The following is a 13,879-nucleotide window of genomic DNA, read 5'->3' as shown; positions in this document are numbered from 1 at the left end:
CAAAAAAAAAAAAAAAAGAACAACTTTATTACTTTTGCAATTATATATGAAATTTGGCAGGTTAAACAGTTTCCGATTAGATACAACGAGGTTTCTATCTTAGTTACAGGTTCAGACAATGGTTGACCGAACATCTGGCCACAATCCTAGCAGAAAATCAACTTTTCTAAAACACATAAAAGGAAGCAAGAAGATCAATCACTAGAGGTTCTTGATTAGGTACAATTTTCCGAAGCACTGTTCACTTGTCTACTGGACAGCAGGCCCCACATTCACAATATCTCCATCTAGCGCCAGTCCAGCACACCAGGGCCTTCGCCTAATGTTTTCCCACGCACTGAGGTTTGTGCAGCACTCCCCTCCCGTTCCGGTGGGCAAACGTTGCCACACAGGAGGTAGGGGACTGATGCAAATCTCTGTGGTGGCTTTTACTTCCCCTTTCAACCCTGGAGAGGTGCCTTTCATCCTGGGCTCTGATTCCTTAACTACTTTCAGATGGGATGCTTTAGGTTCCCAACCATCGTTGATCAGTAGTGCAGTAAGTATCTGGAAAGCTGTATTAATAGAGAGCAGGGAGAGGCCGCACACCCATGCTATGCAGTCCCTGCTTTGCAGGTACCTGCTGCCCGTCCTGACTTTGTCAAGGCACTGGCACTGGAAGGTCTCGGGCAAGGTCTCACTATGCAGTTCAGGCTGACCTTGAACTCACTGTGTAGCCCAGGCTGGCCTCGACCTCCCAGCAAACCTCCTGCCTGGGCCTCCCTAGTGCTGGGATTATAGAACTGTGCCACCACGCCCAGCATAAATAAACGATACACAGCAACCACCACTCACCCACCCTACCCTCGAAGGCTTCCACCTGAAGCCCAGGGCAAAAGCCAGCCAGAGATGGGAGACACAACTTTATTGTGGAGAAAGTGAGCCTGCAGAAGTCGGAGACAGAGAGCTAAGCGCATCTGTTCTCAGTGTGCACACAGGCCCTGCGCTCCCTCCACCGCAGACGGAGTTACCCCTCCACAGTCCAGGGTTTCCTGGGCTGCTGTCGGCCATTGCCAGAGACCTTGGCCACCCTGCTTGGCGTCCAAGTCCTACAGAGCACTTGGGGGGCTCTGCTCAGCTGGGGCCACAGGGGGCTCCTCGGGCATGGACTCAGGCGGGGGCCCGCTCTCTTCTCGGAGATGGCCCTGGTAGAGCCGGCGAAGCCGGGACAGTTCTCTTTCCGGTGGCTGCTTCCAGCTGTACCAAGGGTACCAGGGGTCACCGGAAAGCAGGCTGGGGGCTGGCGGAGTGGCACTCACGGCTCCATGCGAAGTCCCGAAGTCGAGGTCCCGCGGCTCCACCTGGGGAATGTGGTAACTGAGGAGCCCTGGGAGGTTGGGGAAAACAAGGTGAGCGGTGAGGAGAGGTGGTCCGGGTAAGGCCGGCAACACGAAGAACCCCATGAAGGGAAGGACCAGAGCCTCTGGGTACCTTCAGGAAGGTTGCATGTGGCCCAAGAGCAACTGGCCCAGGCTGATGCCAGTGACCTCCTGCCAGGCTCCGGCTGGGAAAGCTGTGCGCCCTGCCCCAGGGCCTCAGAGCCAGGTCTGCTCTAGTGGAGGAGGCACCTCACACTGGCCTGTGCAGAGGGGCCACAGAGCCGGGGCCAGAAATGTACACAAAGATCTGCCTAGGAACTTGCTAGGGCACTGGGGTCATGTCGTACAACACGAGGACAGGGAAAGAAAAGAACAACGAGACAGGCACATGACAACAGACTCAGCAGCGGGACAGGGACAGTGAGGCCGAAGGACATCTGGGAAAGAACACGGGGGCAACACTGTCTCAGGGAGAGGGGCTCGTACACACTGGGCCCCACCCAGACCTGCACCCCCTTCCTGTGCCTGACGACACTGTCCTCCCCGGCACTCACCATGCTCCCTGGCTTTCTGGATGGCCTGAGTCAACCTCTTGTGCTGCTTCATACAAACCCCTGCAGAGAGAGAGCCAGGTGTGCACTGCCAAGACGCAGTGACTCAAAAAGCACAGCTGCTTCTACGTGATGACAGGGCTGGATGTGGAGGGCCCAGGTTTCCTGATGACCCTTTCACGGGCTCGATTACCTCCTCTGCTGAAAGAGGACGGCCCTCCCCCTCTCTCCTCGAGCTAGGATGCGGACTTAGGGCCTCGGCCACTACAGAAAAATCATCTAATGGTAAAGGCTTCGAGAAAGGAGGCAGAGCAGGGTGTCATGGTGCATGCCTGTCGTCCCAACACTCAGAAGGCTGAGGCAGGAAGACTGCCCCAAGTTCAAGGCCAGCCTGGGCTACACAGACCCTGTCTCAAAAAAACAGAAAAAACCAGGGATGTAGCTCAGCGGCACAGCACCTGCCTGGCAAGTGCAAGGTCCTGAGTTTGATTCCCAGTACAAAAGAGGGGTGGGGGGCAGAACATAATCACAGGCAAGTGTGAGGAGGGCTGAGGGGGAGCTCCAGGAAGGAGGAAACAGCCTCCCACCCGGGGAAGGCAGCCTGAGAGTGCAGCACAGCATGGTGGGAAACACCTGGACAAACTGAACACTGACCACGCTGTCATGGAGCACAGACCATTGTTTGCAAGTTTATCTTGCTTGATATTAACAATGGCTGTTATGTTACATAATGTTATCTTCAAAATGGTTGCACATATAACCAGATACAGGCATGCAGGATTGATCAAACAATTACACATTAACAGTTCCTTTCAATAAACCAAAAGTAATTAAGTTTATCTTGCTTGCAAACAGGTGCTGGCAAAATTTTTCTGTAGAGACCGTAAGACTAAATGTGACACTGTCACTGGGAGCAGCTGTAGACAGAAAAGAACAAGCTTGTTGTTGTTCTGTTTTTTGGGGAGGATCTCACTACGTAGTCCAGGTTGGCCTTGAACTAACTCACTTTGTAGCCCAGGCTGGCCTCCAACTCCTGGCAGTCCTCCTGCCTCAGCCTCTCAAGTGCTGGGATTACAGTCATGCACCACAGCACTCCGCACCATTTACCCTTTTAGGAACTGCACTGACCCTGTTCACAGAGGTGCTTGTCTGCATCTTTTTTCCACACGTAACAGCTTCGGCATGGCCACCTCCCCTATGATTTCCAAAAGGTTCAACCACACTGTGTACGTCACCCACCAAACGCCCGCATGCAATGACTCAAGCAGGGAGTGACAGGGACGCAGGGCTCACCTGTGTAGGGGGCATGGAAGATGATGCCCGTGTGGGCACACACAAACTGTTCCAAGAGCTTCACATTCTGCGGGAGAGAACAGTGGAGCAACTCAAGGAGAGGCCGGGCCCAGCAGCCAGACCTCTGGAGCCACCTGTTCGATCCCACCTAGTCCACATGCCCTTCCCCCGCCGGTTTTCCCGGATCCGCGCCGCCTCCTCCTCCTCCACCCAGGTCACCCCGTCAGTTCATGGGCCGTCAGCCATGCTCACACACATCCTGCACTTGGGTGCAGGACTAGGTACTCTTCCACTATGTGTGAGTGACTAAAACCCTGCACCACGCTGAAGGGTTTATAGACCGACTAAGAACAACTTCACAGTTTTGACTGCGTGGAATGACTCTCAGCTAACAAATCAGTCACGGGAAGTCAGAGCGAGGAAAGAGCACGTGTGTCTGTGGAGTGGCTGGCAGGCAGTCATCTCGGTTACGTGCTCGGTATACTCCTTCTAGCCCACTGTACACAGACGAACCCAGGAAGGCGTCTGCACGGCCCCTCCACCTGTGTCAGAAGGGCTGCCAGGGCTGCACACACCCTCACCCTCACCCTCACCCTGATGCACACATGGCCTCCGCTCCTGAAATGCCCCCCTCACAGCTTCTACTAATCTTCACTGCCATCTCAGAAAAGTATTCTCATTTTTTATGCTTTGATTTCAATTTAAAGAGTAAGTCCAATCCTTTTCACTGTTAAAGGCTCTTTTAAAAACAGCCCACTAGATTTTTTTTTTTTTTTTTTTTTTTTTTTTTTGAGGCAGGGACTCAGTATGCAGTTCGGGCTGGCCTTGAATACACTTTGTAGCTCAGGATGGTCTCAAACTCCCAACAATCCTCCTGCCTCAGCCTCCTGAGTGCTGGGATTACAGGCATGTGCCACCATGCCCAGCTCAACCCCTTAGATTTTACACTAAGCTTCCTATCTCTCATCTCTAGACTCAAAACCTAGCACACCCAGAAGACATGCCCAGGAAATAAAGAAAACCACAGAAAGACAACAGCGTAGAGTTCAAAGCCAGCCCGAACTGCATAGTAAAACTTTGTCTCAAAAAGACAAAAAAAAAAAGGAATTTTTTTGCTAAGGGTAGTGGCACGTACCTATAACTCCAGCATTTGGGAGGCTGAGGCAGGAGGATCACCAGGAGTTTGAGGCCAGCCTGAACGACCTAACAAGATCTTGTCTCAAAAAAACCAAAACAAACAAACAAAAAGCACGCATTTTTTTTTTTTTTAACCTGCCAACTATATGTCTCATGGACATGGGACAAACCTTTTCAGTGCAATCCATAATAGAAGGCAAAAGGCTACAGAGAAAAATGTTTTATATTGCCAGAAACATTCACTACAAAACGGGCTGTCGAGAGGCAGGGTGTGAGGAAGTATAGGTGCCTAGAGCAAAGAGGCTCCAAACCTTGTTCTGGATAAGAGATTCTTCTTACCCTAAAGTCCACGTGCAACTTGTGATCCCGGCAGATGGGACAGGGATTCCCAGCAACTTTATTCTTACGCTGCAGAAAAGAGAACCTGGAGTTGGAGATGCCCCAGGCCTGTCAAAGCGAATTCTCGCCCCTCCCTAAGGCCTCTCCCAGCTCTGCGTGCAGTGCTCAGGGACTCACAATGCACGTCCTCCGAGTACGCTGCGGGGGAACACCGCCTTTGTGGTTGCGGCGGTAGTCAGCCCAGACAGGGCGAGAACCATAGCGGCTCTGGTATTCTGAAACGAAACGAAAGGCCAGACAAGTTGTTGCTGGGGTGAGTATCATTACCTCAGGCCCCACCTGACCCGCTTCCCCCAGTACCTTCTGAGTCCAGGTATTTCCAGGGTTCACTCTCATAAGGAGAAACAGGAGCTGGGGGCAAAGTATCTTTTCCAGGAGGGGCTTTGGTGCAAAAAGTCTGGAGGGAAACCTATAAAGGAGGGGAAAAATGAGACAGTGATTTCAAGGAAAGGACTCAATTGATTTGCTTATTCTTTGGGGAAGGAGGAATATATGTTCACAGTGTTAATGTAATTTAGCAGGAATATATATGGAAGGTAGAATTTTCATTGCAATCTGACATAAATCAACACTCCCTATGCCCAACTGGATCCTAAAACAGAGGCTAATGTTTAGCTGTTTTGTTTTTTGTTTGTTTTGAGAAAGGGTCTCACTATGTTGTTCAGTCTGGCCTTGAATTCACTGTGTAACCCAGGGTGGCCTCCAACTCACAGTGATCCTCCTGCCTCAGCCTCCTAAGTGTTAGAGTTACAGGTGTGTGCCGCTATGCCTGGCTTATTTAATTTAATTTTTTTTTTTTTTTTTTTTTTGTCTTTTTGAGGCACGGTCTCACTATGCAATTCAGGCTGGCCTTGAGCTCATTTCATAGCCCAGGCTGGTCTCGAACTTGCAACAATCATCCTGCCTCAGCCTCCTGAGTGCTGGGATTACAGGCGTGCACTACCACGCCCTCCTGCCTCAACCTCCTGAGTGCTGGGATTACAGGCGTGCACTACCACGCCCTCCTGCCTCAGCCTCCTGAGTGCTGGGATTACAGGCGTGCACTACCATGCCCTCCTGCCTCAGCCTCCTGAGTGCTGGGATTACAGGCGTGCACTACCACGCCCAGCTACCACGCCTGGTTTAAGAGGCTAATGCAAAGAGGTAATGAGGATAGGTATCTGGGAAGCAATCTTATTTAAAACAATTTTAAAACGTAGCACCTAAAGGCACTTATGTGTTTTGGGGAATGAATTGAGTTCCGTGGAAGAAGGAAAAGAATGTATTTAGTCCCTTGAAGTAAGACGTATGGTTCGAGGGGTAAACAGGGCAGGTGAGCATCCGACTCGACCGAATCCCAAGTCCCTGAGTTACCCAGTTTTACAAGAATTTGGAAGGCCAACACACCACACAGCAAAACAAACTCGAGTCCTAACGCCAGCTTTAAAGCTTCCAGGGCGGTCATTAACTCTATGGTGACCTCTGTGACCCCTCTCAAATGCCCCCTTCGGGAGTGGCAGCTTTGTCCCGCTGCCACTGTCTCACCTTGCCCCACCACGAATCTGCCCTACCCTGACCTACCAAGGCTCTCCGGGGGATGAGTAAAACCTCAATTCAAAGGGCAGAATTAAGCTCTCCTAGTGCTTTGATAAGAAACAGGTTTAGAGATAACGCTGAAAAGCGGGTTCCTAGGTCCTGAGAGTGTCTCTTGGCTTTACTGGGTGACAGATAGCAAAGTTAGAAGAAATTAGGGTCCTCCAACTCCAAGACACTGGCCGTCACAAATGTGACACTACCTTAAGATCTGGTTGTGCACACCCAAATGGATACTACCTCCACCTACTTACTCTGCATAGTTACTTTTTTGGGGGGTGGGGTTTTTTTAATTTTTTTTTTTTCCAGTACCGGGAATCGAACTCACTACGTTGCGCTTGCCAGGCAGGCGCTGTGCTGCTAAGCTAAATCCCCAGCCCCTGCCTAGCTACTTTTAACTTGGTTTTCCGGGGAGAGGATGACACCCAGCAGTATCTTTTAGCCATCAACTCAGGATTAGAACAGTCGCGCAGGATCGGCCAGAGAGTGGTGGTCCTGGACGTAAGTGCTGCCTGCCCAGTTAGGCACAAGCACGCGGGAAGGAAAAAACGAAGACTTACAGAAAGTATAACTAGGTCGAGGTTTTTTCAGAATGCCTTCCAAAAGGAGTTACCTGAACTCCGCTGATACCTCTGAAGGGCGAAACGGTAGGATACCGCCTCACCAGCGTGTGCAATATGGAGGCCGCCATCTTGACGTACGGGGGTTTGCGCATGCTCCCGGAAACTGACTCGGGTAGAGCAGAGGCGTCCGCAGTGCGGAAGGCGGCCGCGCGTTGGCGTCAGAACGTAAGCGTCGAAGGGGGCGTGGTCAGAAGCTAATTTCAACTGCGTCACAATAGAATTAGCCTTCAAAATTGTGTTTTTTCTGCACCAGTCACTATGGCTCTTAGATTCCATCCTTATAATTTGCCTTAGAAGCAATTTTGAGGGCGTTTTTAAGCGGGACCCTCTCACTGCGCATGCGTTCGGACGTTTCTACCAATCCAGGGTGAGAAACGTTCGTAGGACGGAAGTGGTGGAAGGAGAGGAAAGGGCGGTGCTAGGGCGCTGTCACGCGTACGCGTCGCGCGGATCAAGAAGGAGGTGGAAGCGGGGGTGGGGAAGGGGCTGTCCGAAGGCTAGCCAATCCTTTGGCGCGTTGTCCTCCCGGTCGACCAATAAGGTCACGCCTCGCGCACAATATCTCGCGACAAGGGCGTTTCGCCAGTACGTTAGGACGAATAGGGCGGCGTCCGGCTATAAAACACTCGGCCCGCTCGGGCAGCCGCCATTCTGGAGTTCGGTTAGAGGTAAGTTTGTGGGTCCTTAGGCTTACCGTGTAAGGGCATTTTTTTCTTATCTTGGCGTAGCGCATTGGGCTGGGAAGCCGGACAGGACAGGATCGGGATGGGAGCCACGATTTGTTTAAAGCGGCTGTGTTCGAAGTGGGGCACGGAAGCGTTTGGGGACGGAAAAATCGGTAGCGTGGAGTGTTGTAAAAGCAGGCGACCCGTACTGATTGTATCTTTCTCCCTTGTGTTCCTTCTACCCCAGGTTTGAATTTTCTCGGAGAAAGACAGGCCGGCCACGAGGAAAACAGAAACGAGCCGCAACAACATCTAAGCCCTTGAAAGGATCCAGAGGGGGGAAAGGGAAAAGCGCAGCCACCAGCCCACCCACTTGTGTCTTCTGCCCTTGCCCACCTGTCTTGCCCACCCCACCAGCCCACGCTGCTTGGGACTTGAGATCTGTGGCCGAAGGACCGTCACCACATACTTCAAAAACAATCAACCACCTCCCTTCCCAAACCCAGCCCAATTTCACTCCTCCAGCGTTTACTTTTTTGCATCCACTCAGAATTTTTTTCTACGACCCCCCTCCCTAAATGGAGTCGGGTGGGGGGGAAATGAATACTGAGTTGGCCTTTCTTTTTTAAGAGACTTTTTGATCCAATAAGGCCCCCTAAATCATTGAGTTTTGGGTCCTGGTTGGTTGTTTTATTTTTTTCCTCCAAATTTTGCCCCCTCCCCCCCTGAGCCCGAGGTGCTGACGTCGCAAAAAAATTGGATAGTAAGTGTCGAATTTTCAAAAACCAGCCTTGCAACAAGAAATCAACGTTTCCCGTTGTGAAACCAAAAATAATGAGAGGAAGAAATGAGACCATAGAACAAATATAGAGCTGGAGAAGGACCAATCCGGTCACTTGATCTCCATTAAAAAGGGCCTTTGGGTCTAAACAGTCTTGTTTTCTCTCCCCTACCACCTACCTCTTCCCTGCTACGCTGCAGGCAAGGAGAGGGTGCAGGGAGGGCCAGCAAGTGAGAATTTTGATGGTTAACCCTTGGTAATCCAGGCAATTTCCAGACTGCCAAAGCATGTGTTTGCTTTGTATAAGGAGGAATGGTTACCTTCCTCTGGGTAGCAGCAGTCTTCAAAAGGGTTAATGAGCTCACATACAAAAGATGGTGGCTCTTGTGGCCCAGAAGTCCCACTTCTTTGTGTGTGAGACAAGCAGGGCGCCTTTCAATTTGCCAGATTAATAAGCAATCTGTACATAAAGATTGCAGGGTAAGGAGATGGGCAGAGAAAAGTAATAGCTGGCTATGGCTTTTAAATAATTGTTAAATCCTCTCAGTTGTAATGTAATTTGATTGGGGTATATTGTGTGTTAAAAGGTGGCAATCTAGGAATAAAGATTGCAAGACACGTAATTTAGGACAAAATATATCAATACATAACAAGATAATCGGGAGGTAATGTCTTGTAATTGTTGCAGATTGCATAGGTTATTTAAAAGCAAAGTGATTAACATTTTAACTTGATACTTTTATGGTTGGGGGTATAGTTAAAATAGAGGGCGGAAAGGTTGGGAAATGTGGAATTCAGGAATATAATTTTAAAAGCCATTTAGTGCAATTGAATGCTAGCTTTCTAAAAGATTTGTGTCGTTAAAAGGAATTTTTTCTTCCCTGCTTCAATATGGCGACTTTCCTTGTCCTTTGTCTTCCAAGCGGCGTTGCAGGTTGTGTCTTGACCCGTTTTTCTCTTGTCCTCCCATCTCAACCCTATTTGTTAAGGGGGGGCCAAGTCCTCCCCCTTCCCTGTGTAGGGTGGATGGGGGTGGTCGATGGTAGCAATTGAACTTCAGTTGCAATTCAATTCTTCCCCGTAGAAAATGGTTCTGGAGATACTTTAATTGCTTTTATTTTCTTTACGCGAATTCAGAATAAGTCAGATTATGCAGCATGGGGGCGGGCTTCGCTTTTTTCCTTTTTCCTTTCTTTTTAGAAGTGTTTTGTAATGTAATTGTAGCTACCGGCAGAGCCCTGCCGAGCGCTTTTTGAGTTGAGTCCTCGTCTCTACAAAATGGCCTCCTCCTTTGTTGTTTTCTCTCCCTTTGCCATCTTGAGCTGGGGGCCGCCCCCGCCCTTGGTGGAGGGAGGGCCGCCGTGAGTGGTGATGTAATCGCCTCCCTCTCCGCGCCCTCGACTCCACCCCTCGGCTCTGCCGCTCTTTCAGCCTCCCTGTGCGCCTTGCAGTTAGGGAGAAGACATTTTCCTCGTTTTGATGTAATCTCTTAAAAGCCTTTCTCTTAAAGGGATAAAGCTTGTGAGAATTAGGCTTCCTGGCTGACCCTGTCCTCGAGTGGCTCCAGTTTTTAATGTTTTAACAACCAGTCTGTTGCTTTTTATTTTAATCTTGCACTCATCACCTCTGCTTTGGAAGTGTACCCCACTTCCGTTGCCCAGGGCTAAAACCAGTCAGACCTCAATTGTACCTGAAGGCTGGGGGGGCCTTTGGAGGGGGTGTGTGTGTTGTAGGAGACTGAGGAAAGGGTTGTAACTTAGAGACAATCGGGGCCTAACGACGCTGAGCTGTGACATTGCTGCTTGGGAACTAGGCCTCCAGCCTCCTGCTTGGGGTTGCTTTGTGTTGAGACTGGAGGGAGAGGGAGTACTTTGAGAACTTTCTCCTAAGTCACCCTTCCTGCCACCTCTCGTTGGGGGTAAGCTCTTCTGTGTCCAGTGCTCTGTCACGTTCTCCAGTGCTTACCGTACATTGGTGCTAGAGGAGAAGTGAATCTTTAGGAAAGGAGGCGGCAGGTGTAAACTCAAGGCAGGGGGAAGCAAGCTACGGTTTCTGGTAAGCAAAACATTTCTGGTATTACATTTCACGACTTTCTTTTTCCCAAGAGCCACCTTTTTTGAATTTTTTTTCCTTTCCCTTCTAAAAAATTTCTTGGAAGTATTAATGGAAGTCACAGTGCCCGCTCCGTGCTCTCCCTGTGCTGGGCCGTGGCGGTGGGTGCATGCGGAAAGCCAGGCCCTGTCTGAGGGTGGCGCTGGGTTTCGGTTCTTAACTCTTCCCCAGCTTCATCTCATCAGACTCCATATACTTCTCATTTTTTAAAGTCCTGTATTGAAGCCTGGAGTTTCTGGAGCCACTTTGTACAGCTGTCCTGGGTGACTTGGGGGTGACTTAGGGCCAGTTTTCTCCCGGGTACAGATTCTCAAACTATAACTTCTGTATTGGGTGGGTGGGACTCTTCCACATGTCTATTGACCACAAGTCTTTTTTTTATCTTTTAAGCAGTTTGCCCCGTGCCTCTGCAGCCTATCTACCTTTGGAGCTGAACATCCCACCCACTGGGGCTTCTGGTCTCTAGTGAGCAGGGGTTGATTAGTAAAGAAGATCTTCCTTAATGTGGGAGATGGGAAGCAAGGTTTGCTTAGGGAAATCATGCCCATCTGGAGAACCTGACCTGTGTGGGAGCCACCAAAGCACCGTTCTTTTTTTTTTTTTTTTTTTTTTTTTTTTTTGAGGCAGTCTCATTGCATTTCAGGATAGCCTTGAGCTCACTGTGTAGCCCAGGCTGCAGCAATCCCCCTGCCTCAGCCTCCCAGGTGCTGGGATTACAGGTGTATTCTACCATACTGGGCCAGAATTCCATTTTGGAATCTTCCTTACGTGTGACAATGGTGTATGTGATTTTGCATCTTTATTGAAAACCAAATAAGCTTTTGAGGCAATCACATACCAGGTTTTTTTTTTCTTTTTTTTTTTTTTTTCTTTTTTGGGTAGTCTCCCTAGTGCTGGGGATCACAGGCATGTACCATCACACCCACCTTCATATCAGAATTTCAAAATGACTTTTGAGGGGCAGGTACTTGGCACTTCAGAGGAAATTTAGGTCCTTGTGAATCACGAGAGACATAACCCAGTGCACCGTTGAGTCATACTAGGAAATTCCTGAACACTGAGGAACAAAGCATCTTCCTTTCCAGAAGTGCTAAGGCCTCTAGATTAGAGTGAATACGAGACTCTTTTGCTTTTGTTAGGAGATAGTTGTGATCAGCTCTTTAAACAGCTTTGGCTTGCACAGAATTTTTTCCTGAACCAGTTCTGTGCTGTTTCATTGTGAGTGTGGGATGACTTGAGCTGAGGTTTGATTAGCCCTCAAGTGGAGCTCACTGTGAAGCAGGAAGACCTGAGCGCCAGTAAGAATGGCAGGAAAGCCCAGTGTTTTGCACGACTTTGCCTGGAGCCTCTCGAAGCCTGGGTCGCACAGCTGGAGGTAGCAGGGTACGTTCCACCCCTGTAAGTAGGGCTGCTGCATTTTAGCACACATCCTGGATGCTGCATGGCTCCAGAAAGCTGCCTGGAGCTTGGATTCCAGGCTCTAGGACACTTGCTCCCTGTCCCTGCCTTCCCTGGTCACCTCAAGAGCCTCCTCTGGGCCTGCCCAGGGAATACTGTGCTCTGCATTTCTTTCCACTTGAGTGCCTGGGAACTTCTTTCAGAATGTGCTGACGCTGAAGTAAGGAGACTGCTGTATGACATTTAGCATTCTTAAATAAAGCCACTGTGAGAAAGTCCCCTTAAAATTGTGTCACATAAGACAATTTCCATTAGCATTCCAAAATAATACTGGGAATGAAATTTTTATTCTGTTTTTCTCCTAGCTTCCTTGACTATTATGTCTTTTATTCCAGTTTATCTATACAATGGGGATTGCAGAGTGTCTGGGTCGCATTTCCAGCAGAGGGCAGTGGACACAGCTTGGTACTGATTGGTCCGTTGTCCTTGTAAGAATGGCTTTCTTTCGTCTCCCTCTTCAGTGAGGGATCAGGGAATTCTCCGAGCTTACGTTGGCTGTGTTCAGGGGGCCCTGGTTTGAAATGTGTAATCGGTGGCTTTTTATTAAATTGTATATATTTTGTTTTGTAATCTCAATGGTAGGTGTGTATATGTTTGTGTAGACATTTTAAAAATCAGATTCTTGATTGCTTGTGATACATGATATGACTTTGGACCTATTTATTGCTTTTCTAGTCTTATACATATGGGAAGTTTTCTTTATGTATCTGTCATACCTTTATATTGCTATATAGTTTTGTGTATATCATTGTAGAGTATCTCACTCCTTGGGAAAAATTCCTTTCTCCCTGTCTGTCTGCGTAATAATTACCATACTTCAGTGGGTTTGTCTCAGGCCTGTAATCCTTCTAGTATTCTATTGAATGTTCTCCTCCTTTGATCTCTGGTGCCACTTGTCCTTGCGGAGGCTCTGGAGTTGCAGGGACAGTACAGTTCCCCAGACTTGCTCACCTCTTAGCATTTCTGCCTCCACCTGCTTGCCTAGGTTGTTAGGACCTACACAGTTAGAAATTGACCTGTTTGGTGGGAGGACCAAAAGGTTGAGAGTTTTATGTGTTTCTCTTTTTTGACTTGAGAACATAGTCATTAATTTGAATTATCTTATATCTTACTACGTTGCCCCACAAACTTCTACCATTTTCCAGCGTTCTCTTCGAATGTTTTTGTCCGACCTTAGGTCCCACTTGTCTTTGTGGCAGTTCCAGGTTCTGTCCTGCACAGACTACAGTTGTCTGGGTAAAACGCTGACATTTTACCCCTCTGGGGTTGTTTCTGTGGTCTGCTCAGTGCCACCTTACTACGCAGCGAGAGGCTTGCTGCCCAAATACAGACATTGCTGCAGGGCTTCCTCTGATGGTTCTCAGAAGCCTGTGTTGGTAGAAGTGGTGCGGATAAAGTGCCAGTCAGAACCGCACTGAGCCTGAGTTACCTAGAAGTTTGGTTCTGGACCATAAAATTGCTTCACACTTCTGTCCCTTCCATTAAAAAAGTTTAGCTTTTGATGAGCTCCTTTTCCTTCCTAGTATAAAGCAGCTGTTTCAAATCTGTAGCACTTTGCCAATCTTTAGTTTCTTCTTGTCGGTTCCATGCGCTTTAGTTTTAGGCTTTTAGGCTTTTCTTGGGGGTACTGGATGGTGGTTACTTATGCGTGAAGTAGAGGGCCAGGTTTGCATTTGGCTTTTGAAACCACAAATTTTTTTAACTGTGAATAATAAAACATGTAGGACCAGGTCAATCAATAGCATTATTCGGGGCTCAGGAGGACCTATCGTCTTTACCTTGCACCCTTTTTTGCCATTTCTTGGAGCTTTCACCAGGTCCTCTGTGCAAGAGGTTCTCTCAAGAGTTATTTTCCCGTCTATCCCCTGTCACTTCAGCTGACACAGTCTGCCCTTTGTGATTTTTTTTTTTTTTTTTTTTTGGTTTTTCT

General features: G+C 48.8%; 2 protein-coding genes across 5 annotated transcripts in view; one reads left to right on the top strand and one right to left on the bottom strand.

Annotated features, from left to right (window-relative positions):
- Positions 1-889: 889 nt before the first annotated feature.
- Positions 890-7,078, bottom strand: Mrps18b (mitochondrial ribosomal protein S18B). Its single transcript, XM_005414309.2, has 7 exons — positions 6,924-7,078; positions 5,039-5,147; positions 4,856-4,953; positions 4,679-4,747; positions 3,203-3,269; positions 1,913-1,972; positions 890-1,366 (listed from the first exon to the last, which is right to left on the bottom strand). Exons 1-7 carry the CDS (start codon positions 7,023-7,025, stop codon positions 1,089-1,091), a joined length of 783 nt encoding a protein of 260 aa, XP_005414366.1. The 5' UTR covers positions 7,026-7,078; the 3' UTR covers positions 890-1,088.
- Positions 7,079-7,179: 101 nt separating this feature from the next.
- Positions 7,180-13,879, top strand: part of Ppp1r10 (protein phosphatase 1, regulatory subunit 10) — a 14,216-nt gene continuing 7,516 nt past the window's right edge. The window contains exons 1-2 of one of the 4 annotated variants that reach the window (XM_005414312.2): positions 7,180-7,300; positions 7,846-8,361. The gene's annotated coding sequence lies outside the window, so the exon portion shown is untranslated. Of the gene's footprint in view, positions 7,301-7,338; positions 7,602-7,845; positions 10,435-11,160; positions 11,875-13,879 lie in introns of those variants that run through there. The other 3 variants (XM_013509798.1, XM_005414310.2, XM_005414313.2) reach the window with 3 other exon arrangements.

Source organism: Chinchilla lanigera, unplaced genomic scaffold, assembly GCF_000276665.1.
Source record: "Chinchilla lanigera isolate Chin_1 unplaced genomic scaffold, ChiLan1.0 scaffold00182, whole genome shotgun sequence".
Taxonomy (NCBI): Eukaryota; Metazoa; Chordata; class Mammalia; order Rodentia; family Chinchillidae; genus Chinchilla; species Chinchilla lanigera.
Note: the sequence above shows the minus strand (reverse complement) of the source record. Positions and strands in the feature narration are given on the sequence as shown.

Excerpts from the sequence above, each read along its gene's own strand:
- Mrps18b (XM_005414309.2), bottom strand. The coding sequence starts at position 7,025 with ATGCGCAAACCCCCGTACGTCAAGATGGCGGCCTCCATATTGCACACG. Across the intron at positions 5,148-6,923 it reads GAGGTATCAGCGGAGTTCAG|GTTTCCCTCCAGACTTTTTG; the intron begins GTAACTCCTTTT and ends CCTCCTTTATAG. Across the intron at positions 4,954-5,038 it reads GAAATACCTGGACTCAGAAG|AATACCAGAGCCGCTATGGT; the intron begins GTACTGGGGGAA and ends GTTTCGTTTCAG.